Source organism: Glycine max, chromosome 1, assembly GCF_000004515.6.
Source record: "Glycine max cultivar Williams 82 chromosome 1, Glycine_max_v4.0, whole genome shotgun sequence".
Taxonomy (NCBI): domain Eukaryota; kingdom Viridiplantae; phylum Streptophyta; class Magnoliopsida; order Fabales; family Fabaceae; genus Glycine; species Glycine max.
The window spans coordinates 50,542,541-50,563,759 of NC_016088.4; the positions used below are offsets into that span (position 1 = coordinate 50,542,541).

Sequence of the window (21,219 nt, forward strand, 5' to 3'; positions counted from 1 at the left end):
GACTGTAAGGGTGTAACTCATGTTCCCACCAAGAGTTTTTCATGGAGTAGAGATGATAGTTGTCATTGCAATGGTTTCCTCCACAAACAATTTACCAATGGTGGATGATTGACTCTTGATCGTGTGCTATCAATGTCAAGATACTGAGTCCACCTCTTAAAAAGATCTTCCATCTTTAAAATGTCTCCCATGGATCAAGTTCTTTTGAGGTTCCACCCTGCAAGCATAGACTTACAAGAAAAAAAATATTTTATTTGGAATAAAATAAAATAAAAAATGAAAAGATGAAAATTGATTGCTTTAAAATTGGAATATGCAACAATCAAGTACGAAGAACAAAGTCCCCACTCCCCAGCAACGATGCCAAAAACTTGTTAACTCGTTGCCTACCAAATTTGTAGTAAGTAGTAAATTACTCGGAAGTCCGAGTGCCGATTTCCACAGAGACTTTGTTTGTATTTAGATTGATGCAAATTTAAAGAAAAGATAAAAGATTTAAAGATAAAAATAAAAGATAGAAAAGATAAAAGATTTAAATTAAAAGACGATAAAGATAAAAAAATAGAAGATAAAAAAGATAAGATAAGAAAAATAAAAGATTAAGATGAAGATAAAGAAAGATAGATTCAGAATGTGATAATGTTGGGGCTTAGCCTAACTTATTTGTCTAAGATGTATTATTTTAGATTTTTCTCTGGTAAATTTTTTTCCTACCCACGTCACTTAAATACTTGCCCATAATATTTTTTTTCCCTAGCTGCGTCTGTTAAATACTTGCTCATAATGTCTCACAATGACAGACCTATCTTACCTATTTATGTCATGAAGCTTTAACTGTAATTCTAAATATTTTTGCTTTGATGCATGGGCATAATGCAATCACTCAATGTCTAACAATGATTTTAGTGCCCATTCCTTTTAGTTCTATTAGAAATTATCTTTGTCGAGCGACAAATCCCTAAAACTGATGCATGACCTTCCTTGTATTTCTATTAAGAATTATCTCATAGCTATAAGTGACCTTAAAACTGATGGAAGAGAAGAGATGAAAAAAGGACAGAAAAAGAAAGATTTTCCTATTAACTCAGGCTTAAGAAGTATTCGTTAGAAAATTTTCTGAGTCTCTAGGTAGTGTCTTTTCTCCTTGGGTTCACTCTCTGTTTATAGTTAATGGAATGAATTTGGGTTTGACTTTCTTTTTATAATTGCTTGAGTCAAGTTAGGCCTTATGTCAAAAAAATCTTTCTTATTTATATCTTTTATATTTTCTAGATTCTTTTTGCTTTTAATCCCTCCTTTTCATATTTGTAAGTCATAAATAAGAAAAATATCAATTCTTAATATTTAAGCAAAAAATAACTGCTAACTAAATATTTTTAAAGATATTTTTAATACATTTTTATTATAAAAAATAACTCATATTTAAACGTTACCACACAAATTTTTCTTTTTTTGATAAATACCATTCACCTATATTTGATTAAAAAATACATAAAAAGATAACTTGGCTCTAATTGGTTGGCTTGACACAATTAGAGATACAATTATATATCATCTATATAGAGTACTTTTATAGGATTAAGTGAGAGGATAAAAAATAAGATAAAGTAAACTTGGATTATATAATTCAAATAAATAAGTGTAATCAAAATTAATCAAAATAATCTTAAAATATATCATATTCATAAAAATCATTAAAAGAATCTTGGTTCAAATAATATTCAAATTCAATTTTTCACAAAAATAATTTTTAATCAGATAAATAAAATTTGTTTATCTTCTAATTAAATTTAGAATTACTAAGAATCTCTCTTGTCCTCTAAATCGAATCAATCGGATAATTAAGAAAAAAATTCTTAAAATATAAATAAGGATCTCTCTTGTCCTCTAAATCGAATCAATCGGATAATTAAGAAAAAAATTCTTAAAATATAAAATTAACTCTTAAGAAATGTCCTATGCACGGACGATTGAATAAACTATACGATTTATATATACTCAGAAATATAATCATTGATGGTTACTTCTGCAATAAGTTTTTTTATATTTTAATTAAGGCGTGCGGATTCACGGGCTCCACTCACTGTTACTCACGCAGGACAATCGCGTCCTTTCCTCTTCGGTCTTTTTTATTCCAATCTTTCTTTACTTACTTAGTACGTGATTTTTACCCTCTTAACGTTGCAGTCGGTGTATGTATTTTGAGCTTTCTATTCCTTGATTTTCAAGTCTTGTTAGTTGCATATTCACGTTTAAGATAATCGCGTCATTATGTGCTATTTTTTTTAAAAAGTTTTTTAATCGGTGTATTTTGAGCTTTTCTATTCCTTGATTTCAAGTTTTTTAGCAAGTGTTACTTGTTGCATATTAGCGGTTAAGACAATCACGTCTAATGTGGTTATTTTCTTTGCTCACTGTTTATGAACTTGTTCCCTTTTCAGTTTTGGTTTTGCGTCGTGGTGCATTTGTATTTCGGAAGTTGAACGGTTTGCATGTGAGTAAATGGGCGTATGCGTTTGACGACCTAATCAGTTTATACTTGTCTAGAAAGCAGAGTGCTGCAGCTGTCCCCTCAGAGTTCTTCTTCCTTCCGCCACCGCCACCGCCACCACCCCCTTCATCTTCCTTCCGCGACTCCTCCTCCCCCTCCCCTTTCTTCCTCCCTCCCCCGCCACGCCCAACGTCCACTCAAGGTATGCTTTTTTTTTTCGTTCTTCCTCTTCTTTTACTCGAACGTAGTACTCCTAAAGATCTGAAAAGGGTACAAGATCTGGCACTAAAGATGCTGTTAGTGCTTTGGATGGAAAAGGACCGCGTTTACAAACCTAGCTTTTTTAAATTTTGAGTTTTTAAATATTCTCATCGTGTAGTGTGGCTTATTTATTGTTACTATTCTTTAACTTTCATTTTATTTACATTTATACAGATGGTCATGCCCATTATTCTTCAGAAAGATAGGAAAATTATAAGCGCCGTGAAGTGCTTAGACCCGCCTTTTGAATTGTATGGATTTTGTTCTTTCTTAAATCATATTTTATTTATTTATTTTCAAAAAAACTTTGGAAACTGTTTTTTATAATGTAAATGGAATTTATGGTGTGATATGTTGACGTCAAACTATTTGCAGGCCACAAGAGTTGAACATAACTTCTCTAGTTTCAACAAAAAAGATATCTAACCTTTCAAAATTTCCCCAATTTTCACTAAATCCGGCTCCAGATACTTCACGTGACCTAAAAGAGTGGGGAATCTTTTTGAATTTTCTACACAAATATGACAAGGTATAATGCAGTACTTTTCCTGTCCTAAATTCTTTTGTTTGTTCTGCGCTTGTTTTTATTTCTGCTCTCACAGATATATGGTTGTGATGAGATACCATGTAAAATTTAGAGAATTTAGAGAGATAAGAGAGTAATCCGAACTGTATCATCATCATTTGATTTTATTATAGAGAAGGTGTTTATAGAATACACTTAGTGGAATAGCTGAGCATGTTGCAAGTTGCAACTAACTCAACAACTGTCCAATTGGATTGTGAGCCCGAACAGTATTTTTTTTCAAAAATACTTAGGGATATCTGCTTGGAGAGGCAAGTGAAATACTATGTGTTGAGTCTGAAGAAGCTTGTTCAAGAATACTTGCAACTTTGTGTACCAAACCGTGACCCTCCCTTCAATACTTAGTGGAATACTTGTTCATTCATTCACTTTTCATATTTCACAAAAAATCCGGTCAAGTCAGAAGTAGCACCAAGCTACTTGCAGGTCTATATTACTTACAGTATAACCTAAATTTTTTTATGTATCTTTGATCAATAAATTGAGTAAAACTTTAGCTTTGTTCTTTTGAACAGTTAAATGAAAATAAAAATAAAAAATGAAAATCAACAACACTTTGTTCTTTTTGCAGGTTGCTATTATAAACTTTCAGAAGTACAAGTTTTTCATTCTACCCCCTTCTATAGCTTCAGAATCTAGCCCGGTCAATGTTGCATATGAGATAGATAATACATGTTCAGTAGATACTCATCCAAGGGATTATGAATCAGGTGTGCCTTCTACGGTTGACTCCTTCTGTTTTTTGTTCTCAGTAGTCAATGCCTAATTGTACCAAAGCATTGCATACAAAATGTTGTGCAATGTGCATACACAAGATAACACCAATGGATTGAAGTAATTGATGCATAATTTTTATTTATGGTTGGCGCATTAAGAGGTCTTCTATATTTTGCTTTAGAAGCGGAGAATCTTACGTTTAGCTGAGTTATCTAGCTTAGAAATTCGAATTTCTTTATTTTTGGTTCCTGCCTCTTATTTTCATGACTCTGGTTCTCTCACTTAGTGGAATGTGGTGGACCAAATACAGCTAAAGATCTTAAGTTTCCTCCTCGAGCTGAAGACCATGTCAATCTTTTTACAGCTGAAACTTGCAATGAATTTCAATCTCGACTCCCTGTGAAAAATTTCATACGGGTAGACCCAAGTTACCTGAAAACTCTTGGTCAGGTTCATTCTGGATGGATTTTTGGTGGAATAGCTGAGCTTGTTGATAATTCCAGAGATGCCAAAGCAACTAAGTAGGTTTTATGTATTTTTTTCTTTGCATTGTAATGTCATTTCTGCCTTGTCAGCATACATACTATCTAAGATGTTTGATTTACTCTGTTTTCCCTAATTATTTTTTCTTCTTCTTGGAATAGCTATAATGGCATAGGCAATAGGAATTGAACATTCCATTGCTACTTTTGGATTGATGTGTAAAATGTTAGGAAAGATAATTGATTTTATCAATCTTCAAGACTTCAACGGCTTTTAGTTAGGGAAAGGGAAAATTATGATATCTAGGTTATTTGCTGTTTGGACTGGGATTTGTCTTTTATTTCTTTATTTCTGTATTCTTAATTAGTAGAAGTTATTATATGTGAATGGCTGTTTTTATAAGAAAAAAGTGTGAATGCCAGTATATCAAGGCCTAAGATTTTTTAAGGGTCGAGGGTAATTTGATTATAAATATCAATGGTTCTGCATCTCTTTATTTCTGATTAATTTGATTATAAATACCAATGGTTCTTGATTTATAAAAAATTAATAGTGGAAGAAATTGAGGCAATGTTTATGCATTTCTTTATTGCTCACCCTTGTAGTTGTAGATAAGATGTCGAGTGCCTGCTTGAAATGTCTTGATAAATGTATGAATGCCATTATAGAATTACTTATGCTTATATATGCATCTGAACTTTCTATTGAAAGTAAAAAGGGGTAGACAACAGCTTACCCTTTTTTCATGTTTTTACTTGGACTCATTTGGAAGGGAGGATTAGGGAGGTGAATAAGTTGATGACTAAGACACTAAAAAAATTCATATGAAGTTTGTCCTCCTCAAATTGTATTTATTATTATTGTTTTGACTTTGATGCAACAGGATGGACATTTTTGTAGATCTGATCAACTTAAAGAAATCTGGGAAGGATGTCCCTATGCTGTCAGTTATTGATGATGGTAATGGGATGAACCATGCAGAGGTTATGAAAATGGTATCTTTTGGGCACAAACAATCTGATAAAGATGACAAGGATCACATTGGCAAGTTTGGTGTTGGATTCAAAGTATGTTTGTTGAACTCTGCAGCCTAATTATGGTCTTTTGTGACATGGGATTGTTTATATGGCTTCTATCTTCTTTGTGGTGTTTAACTAGGTTGATTTCTGGGGTTTGCCTTTGATGTGTATTAGAATATTAGAGCATGTGTTGTATAATTGTATAAACAGGTTTGTAATTGTGTGTACTTTTAAGAGCATGTGATTCACGTCCTTCTCCAATCAATCAACCCGTCCCATGTTCCTGAATAACAAAAGATTTAACAGTAAAGGTTACTGAGCAATTTAATGAGCAAGTCAACTGACTTTATGAGATTAGATTATATGGACACTGAGAAACAAATAAAACAGAATTCAATTTCAATGAGGGAGATAATGAAACTTGACCACTTTCTTGAGACGCAACTTTGGAGCCATTAGCTACAGTAACAAGGTCAAGAATTTTTGGAAAAGAAATGGATGAAAAGGAAGACTTATTACTAGAGATATGATCAGAGGCACCTGAGTCAAGTATCCAAGGACTAGGACTTTCAATGGATTGAGAAATATATGCTGTTGAAAAACCTGGTACAGATGAAGATTGTGCTTGGTTGCTGGACTTCTTGGATTTGAGCTTCAAATACTCCTGATACTCTTTATCAAAGAACCTAGACTCCGATTTCTCTGACTTAGACACCTGTACTACTTTGTCAGGAAAGCCATGCAATGAATAACAGTTTTCTTGAGTGTGACCCATCCTCTTACAATAGGTGCAATGAGGACGTCTATTCCTTCCACTGCGGCCTCCTTTGTTGTTGCGGCCTCCTCTCCCACGAGGTGCAACCATGGCTAAAGTTTCCACAACATTAGTAAGAGTTTCATCCTTCAATACATGAGGCACGCGAAGAAGTCTAGTGATGAGGGAATCCATTGATGGGACTTGGTCTCCAGCAAGAACTTGATCACGCACATGATCAAAGTCTGAGTGTAGGCTCCTCAAGATGAGAACCATATAAAACTTGTCCAGTTTCCTATTCACCTCTTCCAATGAATTACCCATAAGGAACCTTTTCAACTCTTCCACTGCAGCCCAAACCTTACTTACATGTGCAATCATGTCATAGCTGGTTTGTTTAAGGGCTGTAACCTTCATGGTTGCATCAAACAAGCTTTGAATATCATTGACAAAGATCTCTTGGGCCTTCTTCCAAAAGGAGCGACACGTTTTGAATGATCTGAGGATCTCCAAAATATCTGGCTCAACTGATTGCCATAACACAACACACAGTTGATAGTCAAGCTTTTCCTATTCAGGTCTTTTATCATTTGGGACAACATCAACACCTTTCTCCAAGTGGTCATGGTACCCTTGGCCTAGAAACCCAAGCTCCACTGAAGCAGACCAAGATAAATAATTCTTTCAGTTGAGCTTTGCAGTTGTGATGGTTGGGGTTCCAGAGAAAGAGAAAACAGGTCCAGAGGAGGCCATTTCTGATCAAAAAACGGAAACCCTAATGAAAAAGAAGAGGAAAACACAAGGGCTGACACAAGGACTCGCCAAAAACGAAAGACAAGGCCTGAAACTTGCTCAGGAGAGGATGGCGAGGCTGCCAGGACAAGTTCGGTAAGCTCCCGGCGACTGGACGACGGCGTGTGAACTTCACGCGTCAGAATTAGCGTGAGACGGTGGCGACGTGACTTCCAGGAGTAAGTCGTGCTCTTCAAGGTGCACCCAACCCTGGGTTCACCGGAAGAAACAGTGGCCGGAGCCGGCGGCCGGTGGCCGGCGACGGAGGCAGCGAACGATGGCGGCGGCGAACGATGGCGGAGAACTCAGCTCTGATGCCAAGTTGAAGATTTCAATAAGTGAGGAAATTTTCTCTCACTCTCTCTCATCATATTAATTGCTTTTGAATGGCATATATATAGGGTACAAAGAGAAGAGAGAGACAGCTTACACGTATTGACCTAACCTTGCTGTCTCCTCTGAAAAGTAAGCTAGCTAAGTAACCATACATAGAATAAAACAAATATTCAATAGATACTTCCCATCAAATCTAAGGGTGAAACTCTCTGTTTTTAAGCCTTTAAGTCAATGGTTGAACTACAACTTAATACTAAAATCAAAAGTGTTCAATCTAATTGGGGTGGTAAATATAGACCTTTTATTGCTCTTCTAAATTCTTATGGCATCTCTCATAGACTTATTTGTTCTCACACTCATCATTAAAATGGTTTGGTTGAACGGAGACATAGGCACATAGTTGATTTGGGCTTTACATTGTTACATCATGCATCATTACCCTTGCAGTTTTGGGATTATGCTTTTACCATTGATGTCTATCTAATCAATAGACTTCCTACTGCTTTCCTAAATTTTGCCATACCCTTTGTCACTCTCTTTAACAAGGATCCTGATTTTCAATTCCTTAAAACATTTGGTTGTGCTTGTTTTTCCTTGTTAAGACCTTATCATGCACATAAACTTGATTTTAGATCTCAAGAATGTTTATTTTTAGGGTATTCTTCATCTCAAAAAGGTTACAAATGCTTGTCTCCTTTTGGAAGAATATACATCTTTAAAGATGTGTTGTTTAATGAATTGAGATTCCCTTATTTTGATCTTTTCCCCTCTTTTTCTAACTTAGTAAAAAATCTTGACTCTTATTTCACCCTTAATCCTAATCTATTTCCACCTTCAGTAGTCACTACACCTCAATTGTGTCTACCATCTCCCTGTCATTCTACTTCTCCACCTCTTCCTGAATCTCATTCACTCACCCCCTCTGAATGCACATATGTTCATCCTCAAACTTTAGAGTCCACAACCATTAATACATCCTCCTCTAAGTCTCCTTCAGCACCAAGCTCTATACCCGCTAACACACATCCCATGCAAACAAGATCCAAATCTGGAATTCACAATCCTAGACTACATCCTTTGTTATTTCTTACTCATTTTGAACCTAAAACTGTGATGCTGGCCCTGGAAAATGTAGATTGACGTGCTGCCATGCAACAAGAATATGATGGTTTGTTGAAAAATAAAACTTGGGATTTGGTTTCTTTACCTTCCAATAGATAGGCTATTGGGTGCAAGTGGGTTTTCAGAGTAAAGGAAAATGCTGATGGTTCCATCAACAAGTTTAAAGCAAGACTGGTAGCAAAGGGGTTTCATCAAGTTCATGGCTTTGACTTTCATGAGACATTTTCTCCTGTAATCAAACCTGTCACTATTCGTATTGTTCTTACCCTTGCTCTGTCACATGGGTGGGAGCTATTTCAGCTTGATGTAAATGGTGTTTGGAGAATCTGTATTTATGACATAGCCTCCAGGTTTTGAAGTTGCAGATAGATCCCTTGTTTGCAAGCTAAATAAAGCTCTTTATGGCTTGAAACAAGTTCCAAGACAGTGGTTTGATAGGCTGAAATCTACTCTACTTCAGTTTAGATTTGAAGGGAGCGAATGCGACACTTCTCTTTTCATCTACAAACAGCAGGTTCATACTGTTTATGTTTTGGTCTATGTGGATGATATAATCATCATAGGTAGTTTTACCTCTCTAATTCAGCAGCTCACAACCAAACTTCACAATGCATTCTTTCTCAAACAACTTGGTCATTTGGATTATTTCTTGAGTCTAGAGATCAAATATCTCCCTAATAATTCTATATTGATGACTCAGAGTAAATACATTTGAGACTTACTTCACAAAACACACATGGCTGAAGCCCATTCTATTTCTTCTCTAATGGCATCTAATTGCAAACTATCTCGACATGGTGCTTTTATTTTTCATGACCCAACTTTATATAGATCAGTGGTTGGTGCCTTACAATATGCTACTCTCACTAGGCCCAAAATCAGCTTTGTTGTCAATAAGGTTTGTCAATTTATGGCTGCTCCTCTAGACTCTCATTGGGCAGTAGTGAAAAGAATACTAAGGTATCTCAAGGGCACTTTATCTCATGGATTATTTCTTCAGCCTGCTCTTCCTACAAGGCCTTTGGTTATCCGTGCATTCTGCGTCAGATGTAGATGACAGGTGTTCCAGCTTAGGGCTGCAATATTTCTTGGTCCAAACCTAATATCTTGGGGGTCCTGCAAACAAAAAGTCACAGTCAGATCCAGCACTGAAGCTGAATATCGCAGTCATAGCAGAATTACAAGTACTATTCACTACTCCTGTCCTTTTCTGTGACAACCAAAGTGCTGTGTCCATTGCTCACAACCCTGTGTTCCAGAATCGGACAAAGCACATGGAAGTCTTCTTCGTTAGAGAAAAAGTTCTGGCCAAACAACTTTCAATTGTACATATTCCAGCTTTAGATCAGTAAGCTGATGCACTGACCAAGCCTCTTTCTTCTGCAAGATTTGAGATACTCAGAGACAAACTCAATATTTCTTCTGAAAACTCTTCCCCTTGAGTTTGAGGGGGGATATTAGAATATTAGAGCATGTGTTGTATAACTGTATAAACAGTTTTGTAATTGTGTGTACTTGTAAGGGTTGTTAGCCTTTGCTAACTGCACTTCTCTAGCACTAGATATCTGATAACGGAATTAGTTAGTTCAGTTAGTCTGTTAGTTAGTACAGTTAGTTTGTTAGTTAATTTGGTTAGTGCAGTTAGTTTGTTAGTTAATTTGGTTAGTCTGTTAGTTAATTCAGTTAGCCTTTACTGTTAGTTTGTTAGATTCTGTTACTGCTAGTGTAAAGGTTCAGAAGTCTATATATACCTCTAACCGTAACCAACTCAGATTAACTTTTCAGTCTAGTAATAATATCAGTCTTTTCTCTCAATTTTCTCCCTTCTCAAACACTTTAGCACTCAGTTTTATCCAATAATGTGTATTCAAAGAGTTGGAGGGTGGTGTTATTTGCTTTGTACTATTGATTTATATATTTTTCCTGTTGTCACTTCCCATTTTTTTTAACTGGATTTAGAGGCCGTTTCATTTTCTTGTATACTTTTGTTTGTGGATTGATTTTCTTTTACTAAAAGAAAAATTGTTTGGTCAAGTTGTTTTTTTCCTTTTTAAATTAGTTGTTAAAATAAGAGCTACTCAGTTTTTCATAATTGTAGTTATTGATGATAGAAGTATTAATTAATGTTAGACAGCCTTTTTCCTTCCAAATCCTTTTTTTATATCTGGTTTCAAAATGACATGTAAGAGTGTTGATACAGAAAGAGACGTCACAAGAACATCTGAGAGAATCCACACACCAGTAGTCTGTAGATGTTATTTATAGAGTCATGATTACGAGGATTTACAAAATATCTCTAATTATAGTAATTTCATAATGGCAATCCCTTTTACATGAATTCTAACATAGAGAAACTTTAATTCTTGACTTGGTTCTCTTCATGTTAAATTGAAAGAAAATATAAATTATATTATCCTTTTCTCACCTGTGTTCACAGTGAATTCTGAAGTGTTCTTTTTCTATTTTTTTTTCGTAGACTGGAGCAATGAGGCTTGGGAGGGATGTCCTGGTTCTAACACAGACAACTAATTCCAGATCACTAGCTTTTCTTTCACAATCATTGAATGAAGGCAAAGATGTAAGTTATACACCATACTATGGGTTTTCTTTTCATTTGACTTGATGGTGGTGGACATGAAAAATGATGAGCCTGTAATTAGACCCTATGTTGATTGGGGTTATTTTACTACTCCAAAAGTTGATTCCATTCTTTTTAAATTTTATTGTTTGTTTAATTATCTTTTTTGCTTGCAGAATATTGAAATTCCCATAGTTAGTTATTGTCGACATGGACAACGTATGGAAGTTGACTTAAGTATGCAGTCTGAAGCTTTGGCTAAATACAATTTGAAAGCTATTAAGGAATTTTCACCCTTTAATAAGTATCTTATTGGTGAAAAGGCAGCCTTGTTTGGCGGCGGTACAGGAACACAGATATACATATGGAACTTGGATGAATGGGGATCAAAGTATTGTTTAGAATGGCATGATGGATTGAAAGGTGGGAGTTCTTTTCACCAAGGTGACATTTTAATCAGCAGCAAAAGGATTCGTTCTCGTCCAGGCCAGATTAGTCAAAAGGTTTGGCATCTCTTTTACTAATGAGATTGTTAGTTGAAACTTTGCTGCTTTTTCCATGTTTTCTGTGGTCTGCAGGTTCCATTGGATTACTCATTACGAGCTTATTTAGAAGTTATTTTCTTAGTTCCTCGAATGAAGATAAGTGTACAAGGGACACTGGTAATTGCATTCTTGTATTTGAAGTTGTTTTGTAGGGATGGGGGGAGATTGTTTTTCCGTCTTCCAAGTTTATAATCTAATTAATTCATTTGTGTCTGCTTAGGTAAAAAGTCGACCACTAGGGAATTTCCTGACTCAAATTGTTATAGAAACTGATAACATCTTGGGAAGGCCTGTTGAATTAATTCTCGGATTTAGTCAATTAGAGTGGGAGCAAGCAAACTGTGGAATGTTTTTGTATTGGCATGGCCGCTTAATTGAGGTAAGGAGTTTCCTTGTTTGCTATCCGCTATATGATATAGCAGATTATTGGCTTTCCGCCATTTTCTGTGATTTGCAATTGATAACATTCATAGGGAACCAAATCATTGTATTAATTGTTTATTTCTGGATAATTATGTGTGTATTATAAATCGCTCTCCCTGTGTAGACATGTAAGTACATACATGCAATGTTATGTGGGTTTGCTTGTCCTTTGGACTAAGTACATAAACTTCATTCTGCAAAAGTTTTAGTCAGTACATTTGCCTGTGCTTCGAGCTTGAAAAATCGTTTTTAGAGCTTTGTTGTGCAATTAACTTGTAGAGGCTGCTTTGTGGTTTAAACATGGGATTTTTGTAAGAGATTCCTTGCTTCATGGAGTTAGCTGGGTATGCTTAACTTGAAGAGTCTGCATAAGAATGTAAGCCTAATTTTGTCTTCTTTTCATAGGCTTACAAGAGAGTTGGTGGCATGATTCATAATGCAGATGTTGGCCGTGGTGTAATTGGTGTTGTAAATGTGACCAATTTAATGGTATGCATTTTCCAATTTAATTTTGTTAAATACTTAACATAATATCTTATTTCTTTGCATTAGTTTATCTGTACCCTACCGATTGAAACCTTTGATGGATTAATAGGTACAGATAAACTAATGCAAAGAAATGGTTGGATAGTTTCATTCATTTGAGAAATGCTAGTAGCTGGCAGCATAATCTTTCAAGTATTATTGGGTGGAATTCATGTGAGACCCACTAAGTAAGGAGAATGAGAACCACATCATTTGGTCAGTTTTACATGAATTTCACTCAATAAAGTGTGCTGGAAAGTGGTGTTGAAGCATGTTTTGTTACACTATTTGGTTGCATATTTTGCAAATGTACTTGTGTGCTTGTGTACTATCTACCAGAATGATATGAATGCTGAGCCTGAGTTATACTGATGTGTATGAGTTAAAGCTTGATGAAAAGGACCATAAACATGATGATATGAGTTACAATTCACGATGATAGAGTTGGTGACTTCAATTGCCAGCCCAATCCGAAAAGTTTGTGGTGTGACCAATTTGATGAGGAAATGTTTTGGAGAATGTCATGCTTTTGGGCTAGTGTTTTATATGCACAATATAATAGTGTTACAATCACTCTATATGTATCTCTCTTGTACCAATTTTCGATATGGTGAATTGCTTCATCTGTCTTCTACCATGTTAAATCTGTAGGTTCATTCTTCTAATCTACTCACTAATTTGATGTTTTCATTATTTATTTTTCTCTTTACATCTAAACTCCTGTACTTTTTTCTTTCTTTTGGCATAGGATGAGCAGGATGGAAGGGTGTGGGTACATAATAACAAGCAGGGATTCCAAGACTCTCAACCATATGCATGTCTTGAGCAGTGGCTGGGTAGAAAAGCAGATAAATACTGGGACGATAATTTTGATTCTCTTACGTTGGTAAAGCTCTTCTGTAAATTCTATCAAAATTACAGATCATTTTGAAATTCTTGTTATTCTATCAAAATCAGCCATAATCAGAGGTTGTTTTAGTTAATTAAAATTGGTACAAGTAATTCAATTTAAATTGTGAATAGATGTCCACTTTTCATAAGATGTATTGTGAGGATGACATTAACTTTGGTTTCTCTGTGTAAGACATGGATTTCAATATATGTACGTCTGATTAAATAGGATATTAGATGGGAAGTAGAAGTTTTTGCATGAGAAATATCAGAACTTGCACATGTATATCTTCCTTCCCTTGGGTTGTATACTAAGTTTTGCTTTTATTACTTCCCTAGGACAAACAAAATTGTGTCTTCAAACCTGACCATGAGTGGGTGCAATGTGACAAGTGCAGAAAGTGGAGAATATTACCTTCTGATTTTGATAGCAGAAAATTACCTGTGCAATGGTATGTTAAAAGATATCATTTCTGCTTGAGTTTTACTTGCAACAAAAATAAAAGTCTCATCTCACTGGATAACTTACTATGATTAATCTTTTATTTCTCGTATGTGTTAGTATTGGAATACTGATTAAAGTGATTTTCTTTTTCACTCATCTGTGTAAATATTTTTTGGTACTGTTCAGGGAATCCAAATGTTAGTTATGTGAGAATTCTTTTATTGTTGATCCTGGTTGGTTGAATACTTTTAACTTACATGTTTTGATGAAGAGGATTTTCAATGGAGTTTGTATTCTGCATGCTAAGGGATTGGATTGGCTTCATCAAAACATGTAAAGTTAAAAGAATTCAGAAAGCATTTAGTGGGGAATGATCTCCAATTAACTATTTTACCACACTAAGGGATTGGCTCAAATGCTGTTTTCTTTCTCTTTCTCTGCAATAGTTGTAATAGTGACTAGTTAGTGGGGTATAAGTTTGCAACATTTGATCTAATAATAATTAAGTAGTAAACAACATTTTTTATTCAACTTATTATTCTTAGTGGGGTAAGCTTTGGTGGATGTATTTGGGTGATGGAAGTTCAAACTCTAGTGCCTGTCTTATGCTTATTTAGACACTGCAATAGGCAAAGGTTTTTTGCACCATTAGATGATTGTGTTGTACTTATTAGGAATGAGTGGACAAAGAAATACATAAATAAAAATTTACAAAATTTGTGAGTGCTTTATGATTTGATTGCATATGTTGTGTTTTAATCCCTTTTTGTGAATTATGCTTCCTATATTAGGTTTTGTTATATGGATCCTTTCAAAGGTCAATGTGCAGATGCTGAACAGAAGATGGAACCTGGCATAGTTAATGTTTCCACGAAGCGGTCAGGTTATGATTGCTTGCTGAAGGATTCTGATAATGAAAAGATGGAGGTTGTTACAACCTCTGCTACAGGTTCAGGTTAGACTATCAGCAAAACAAGGAAATCTTTTTTCTTTTTTTAGAGTGGTCCAATTTGGGGTGCAAGCCCAACACCCACTCATCCAAAAAGATAAACAAAAAGCTTACATTGACAAACAACACTTGGTGGGAACATGGACTCCCAGTTATAGGTATGTGCAGGAGAAATGACACATCATCTATGGTGAATGGTTATATCCCCTAATTGAAAGTGGAAGGAGCTGGTCTGCTTGTGTCACTGCTCAAGAAAAGAAATCCCTCTGGACTCATAAGTAAAAAATTGGTCTTTTTGTTGGATTTAAATATAAGTAAATCTAACTAATTTTGTCATATTTAATGTTATCATTCTTAAAATGTCTTTCATTTAATTTTATTTTTATTTTCAATAATTCTTTTTTACTCATAATAACAAGTTCCAATGGGGTATTTTAGAGATAATGTTATTTTTTACTTGAGTTAAGTAAAACTAAATGATGTTAACTATCTTTCTTAATTAGTATAAAATTAATTATTTTTGCTTATATATGAGTCCAGAGGGAGTACACAAAATAACCTTGCTCTTTGTGCAATAACGTGTGTCTACAAGAGTCTCCAACCCTAAGCTCTCCACGTATTCTCACACCTGCAAAATCGTACTCTCATGATTGACAGGCTTCAGCTCCTCACAGTTCAATCCTTTCCTCAGCTGTGTGGCAATACGGTCTACATAGGATCGCAACACAATGATCTTTAGGACCTTCTAGATAAGGGAGCTTATGAGCCCATGGTTCAACTGTAGGTAGCTGGGGTTTAGGAACAACAATCGGCTATGCTATGTCGCCTTTGTTTGTGAGCTAAACCAGTGATAAAAATAAGTAAAAAGTTTTGATAAATAGTGGATAGTTGGTTAACTTTTACCATAACTACCTTACAAATCATGTCAACAATTATTTTCTATTAGAATGACCGTATAAATTTTTACACAAACAATAGAAGTTAATACTATTAGAATATTGTTAGTACCCAATATTTTTACGTAGATATCCATTAAGATTTTACCATTTTATTGGTTCATTCTATTTATTAATATGATGTGGCATTAAGGTAAACTCAAATATTACATTGATAGTATATATAAATTAAATCAGCTTAAACAACCTTTTTATCCCTATAAGACATGGTATTTTTTATTTTAGCCTCTGATGTCTAGTAACATTGTTAAATGATATGTAACAGTAACATTAGTAGCTCATTAACTTGTCACGCCATTTGAAGTGAGGGATGCGGGAGAGGCCTAAATTAGACGGAGTCAATTTTAATGCTATTAGACAACAACATAACGATTTCTTGGTGGAACCTTTTGATGAACTAGAAGTGAGGGATGACGTATGGGATTGTGGCAGCGAGAAGAGCCCAGGATCGGATGGATTGAATTTCAGGTTCATAAAGGAATTCTGGGATGTTATTAAGTCAGATTTCATGTGATTTCTGGATGAATACAAACCTATTTCACTAATAGGTTGTGTATATAAAATAGTGGCCAAATTGTTATCTAGGCTGAGGAAAGTGCTGCCAGCTATCATAGACGAACGAGCTTTCATAGAAGATAGACACCAACTCCACAGTGTGGTTATTGCCAATGAAGTTATTGATGAAGCAAAAAGGTGCAGTAAAAGCTGCCTTGTATTCAAAGTTGATTACGAAAAGGCATATGACTCAGTTTGCTGGAAGTTCCTCCTACATATGATGAGGTGGATGAGTTTCTGTACTAAATGGATTAGCTGGATTGAAGGATATCTGAAATCAATTTCCATTTCTATACTGGTTAATGGGAGCCCAACTGTGGAGTTCATTCCTTAAAGAGATCTCAGGCAAGGAGATCCCCTCGCCCCATTCCTATTCAACATTGTAGTTAAAGGCTGGTTTGATGAGAGAAGCACAACATAAGAACTTGTTTGAAGGATTTAAAGTCTGGAAAAATAATGTGGACATTAACATACTACAGTATGCAGATGACACAGTTTTCTTTGGGACAACAACGTGGGAAAATGTTAGAGCAATCAAGGTGATGTTGAGGAGCTTTGAGCTAGTGTCAGGGCTGAAGATAAACTTTGCCAAAAATAGATTTGGTGCGATCGGGGCAACTGAACAATGGATACTCAATGACGTTACATACTTAAATTGCAAAGTGTTGTCGGTACCCTTCTCTTATTTGGGTGTCCCCATTGTGGCAAACTCACGGCATAGTGAGACATGAGATCCAGTAGTCAAAAAATGTAAGAGAAAACTATCAAAGAGAAAATAAAAATATCTTTCTTTTGGGGGAAGGGTGACTCTTATTGTCAGTCCTGAACTTATACCTATCCTTTTTTTCTCCTTTTTCAGGGTGCTGAAGAAAACGATGGACAAGCTGGTGGGGCTATAGAGACAATTTCTGTGGGGTGGAAACTCAAACGAAAAGAAGATTGTCTGGGAAAATTGGGGTACAATTTGTTTGCCAAAGGAGAAAGGAGGTTTGGGTATTAGGGATTTGGGGAAGTTTAACTTGGCTTTACTTGAGAAATGGCGCTGGAATTTGTTCAATCATCATGGGGAGCTGTGGGCACAAGTTTTGGAATCAAAGTATGGGGGGTGGAGGAATTTGGATGCGACAAGAAGGTCCATCAGAGAATCTCTTTGGTGGCAAGATTTTAGCTATGCTTGTAATTTGTCCGAGGAGGGGAGCTGGCTTAAAAATGGGACAAGATGAAAAGTAGGATGTGGATCAAAGGTTTTGTTCTGGGAAGATGGATGGATGGAGGATGGGGTCTTGCTTAAGGAGAAGTATCCAAGACTGTACAAGATTTCTTAACAACAAAATCAACACATCCTGCAAATGGGGACAATAGTAGATACAGGTTGGGAATGGAAGCTTCAGTAGAGGAGATTCTTCTTGGAGGCCGAAATAGACACGGGGGCTGCAAAATTTATGGAAGATTTACCGCGTCTGACTGTAAATGTATAGCAACAGGACATGTGGAGTTGGGAGGGAGATTCAAGCAATAAGTATACAGTGGGAAGTGCTTACAAATTTCTCAATAGGAATTTGCCATTGGAGAGTCAGGATGAAACGTTTAAAGCACTATGGGAAATAAAAGTCCCAATAAAGCAACAATTTTTGCTTGGAGGTTGATCAGGGAAAGACTACCTACAAAGAATAACTTAAGAAGGAGGAATGTGGAAACTAATGATGTCATCTGCTCGTTTGCAGAAGTCATGATGAGGACGAGGCTCACTTATTCTTCACTTGTGCTAACATCTTGCTGCTATGGTGGGAATTAAATGTAGTGGGTGCTTTTTCGGAAAATCCAAAACAACACTTCCTTCAACACTACTACTACAATATCAGTGGACTTAAGTCTCAGAAGGTGGCAGACCCGGTGGATTGCTTTGACATGATGTATTTGGCAGCATAGGAATATGATGGTCTTCCAAAATGAACGTTTCAACGGTCATAAAGTGATGGAGGACGCTCTATTTTATTGCTGGACCTGGCTTAAAAATCTGGAGAAAGGATTTGATATCCTGTTTCAATCATGGTCCAGTAACATTAGGGATAGTTTTTTGTGTTGAGGGGGGATAGTTTATATAATTAAAGTTAGGCTAGTTTTTTGTGTTGAGGGGGGATAGTTTATATAATTAAAGTTAGGCTGGAGGGGCACCTAGCGGTTAGCCCAGTGTTGTTAAATGGCAACCATGACGGAATTGCGTAGCAGTTTTTTGAAAAAATGCCACCGAATAGCGATGGCGTGGCGGGTTGCAGATGGCGGCTGCCATAGCCATGGCGGCGAGACGGAAAATGACGGATTTTTTTTGTTTTTTGTCCGCGGTAGGAGTTGGGCTGACCCGACCCAACCCTACCCGATAATTCATTCAAAAGCTTAGCCCTCCCCAGCACCCAGTGTCCATATCGCGACCCAGCCGCACCCAGTCACGACACCCTCTACAGTCTGCACGTAGAACGCAGCCAATGTCGACGGAACGGCAACGCGAGCACGGGCCAGGAACGACGACTAGCACCCCCACGAAGGCAAACAACATCGCGGGTGAAATGGTGCCCTTCAGCTTTTGTTTTTTTTTTTTAATTTTGTTTTTGCTATTTGACACCCCTTTTTTTTGCTTGCAGCTTTTTTTTTTCCTTTTGACACCACAATTTTTTTTTCTGTTCAGTCCTCTTTTATTTGGTGTTGGTAATTGATTATTGTATGAACTCATGAAACATTTTTAATTTATTTGAATGCAATCCATTATTTTTTTCAATTTCAATGACTTTATATATATGTTTTTTTTTTTTGTCCGTCATGACATTCGTCATTTTCCGCTACGCCATCCGCCATATATTTATAATGGATTTTTGGCTTTTTGTCATGAACCGTCATCCGCCATTAACAACATTGGGTTAGCCAGATTCTTGGTGTCCTAATTCAAGTTGGTTAGCATGTATTAGGTCACCAGTTTTGTACCTTACAAATGCTAGGACGGATATACAACAGTATTATATATATATATATATATATATATATATATATATATATATATATATATATATATATATATATATATATATATATATATATATATATATATATATATATACTTTTGCTAATAAAAAAAACTTGTCACGTCATTAAAAAATCTGATTGGACTGTCATTTTTTTTGGATAAAAATGTGTTTTCAATTGGTATATATTTAAAACAGTTGATGATATTAGACTAGTTAATGAGAGATTTAGAAACACTAATAAAAAAATTACACATGATTATATCTTGTCAATGTTTGATCGATGGACTGTTAACATCCTTGTAAGGATATTTATTAGACAATTTATATTATGATGACAAGCTACTTATTTAGTTTTGTACTTTTACAATCTTTGTTTCTGTAATCTTTACGACATGATCTCCTGTCTGACTTCAGAGTGTAACACTGCTTTGTTTCATTTCTAATTCTTGCTATATATACCTTCTACTTGCAGATGAGAAATTACTCAATACCGAGGATGTCAAATTTCCAGCGTTAAAGCGGTTGAAAAGGGGGCTAAAAACGATGATAAGCACACGGCACAATCATTTTTTTTAGGGCCTGGGGTAATTACTGCAAAGTTTTGTTCAGGTTAATCATTTGTATCAATAGATTTGCTTCTAATTTTTTTGCCAGGGTTAAAATTTAGTCAGGTATTGACAGAAGGCCGTACAATATTCTCCATGTTGCCTAAGTTGAATTTCTGCTAAAATGTGTTATGTAAATGACTTTACCAACATGTAAAGGATGCATGTAAATCCTTCCCTCTTATATATAAAAGAAATTTTTTTGCTAACCAGGGTTCTTAATGTATTGGTTAATAAATCAAAAGAAGATATTATTTATTGTGAAGATCACACGAGAGCATGAAAAAAGTCATGGATAATAAAATTTTGGATACCAATATATTTTTTTAGTTTCTTAAACAATGTTCTGAGGACATTAATTAACATTTGTCTAATAAAGTTCACCTCCCTCGACAAATATTTTCTTTAGTTTCCTCAAATGAAATTAAGTTCAGATGATATTTCTTTCGAATTAACCTCTAGTAATTAACTTTAATTAACTTGGTAATTGAATGTAGTAAAAAAAGCTTGCTAAAATAAATAAATAACGTGTATATGTTTTGATTAAGCTTTTTTGGCATTGTAATATATATATATATATATATATATATATATTACTTGATAGAAAGAAACTCGTCATACTACGCAAATGAAAAACACACGAAAAAACATGGTTAAACACATGGTTGATAGCATAATCTCTTCCTTTCCTTGCTAACTTATGGGTCATAAGATTTGCTTCACATTTGAGTTTGAGAAAAAAGATAGTTTGATTCTACATCTATTGAGTATTACATTCAGAATAGAAGAACCCGGTTTGGGATTTTGAAGTTGGTCCACGATGGACTTTTAGTCGGATTCTGATAACGGAATGTTGATAATGTATTACAAAATATTGATAATTATTTATGGTTTTTCTACATACACATCATATTTATAATTTTTTATTTGTAACAAATATTACAAAATCCTAAACATTTCTTATTATTTGTGATTTTTCTATATATACATCATATTTATAATTATTTATTTTTAATTTGATAAGTTGAATACAAATATTGACCTTCAGTATTGAATTAAACCTTTTAATGTATGTACCGAAACGATTAGCTTCTTAACATATAGATTTACGAATCTTTACATTTGTAACCAATAATTAGATTTAGTTGCTTTTAGGAAATTATATATAT

At 35.1% G+C, this 21,219-nt stretch overlaps 1 protein-coding gene across 8 annotated transcripts; it reads left to right on the forward strand.

Annotated features, from left to right (window-relative positions):
* Nucleotides 1-2,054: 2,054 nt before the first annotated feature.
* LOC100782161 (MORC family CW-type zinc finger protein 3) lies at nt 2,055-20,259 on the forward strand. 8 transcript variants are annotated; one of them, XM_006573446.4, is made up of 16 exons: nt 2,055-2,156; nt 2,442-2,693; nt 2,927-3,003; nt 3,128-3,281; nt 3,910-4,048; nt 4,342-4,576; nt 5,422-5,605; nt 11,038-11,139; nt 11,316-11,642; nt 11,718-11,801; nt 11,905-12,063; nt 12,513-12,596; nt 13,381-13,518; nt 13,863-13,975; nt 14,760-14,923; nt 19,918-20,259. In XM_006573446.4, the coding sequence occupies exons 3-16, from the start codon at nt 2,927-2,929 to the stop codon at nt 20,019-20,021; spliced, it is 2,064 nt and encodes a 687-aa protein (XP_006573509.1). In that variant the 5' UTR covers nt 2,055-2,156; nt 2,442-2,693; the 3' UTR covers nt 20,022-20,259. The 8 variants fall into 8 exon arrangements, with proteins under 8 accessions (XP_006573509.1, XP_006573508.1, XP_006573512.1 ...); XM_006573445.4 differs by having other exon boundaries at nt 2,080-2,192; XM_006573449.3 differs by lacking the exon at nt 2,055-2,156 and having other exon boundaries at nt 2,184-2,693; nt 4,420-4,576.
* Nucleotides 20,260-21,219: the final 960 nt, after the last annotated feature.

Bases quoted from the DNA above. Each gene is read 5' to 3' on its own strand.
- LOC100782161 (XM_006573446.4), top strand. From the start codon at position 2,927: ATGGTCATGCCCATTATTCTTCAGAAAGATAGGAAAATTATAAGCGCC. The intron at 11,802-11,904 runs GTAATTGCATTC...GTGTCTGCTTAG, and splicing joins TAAGTGTACAAGGGACACTG to GTAAAAAGTCGACCACTAGG. The intron at 14,924-19,917 runs GTTAGACTATCA...TTCTACTTGCAG, and splicing joins AACCTCTGCTACAGGTTCAG to ATGAGAAATTACTCAATACC.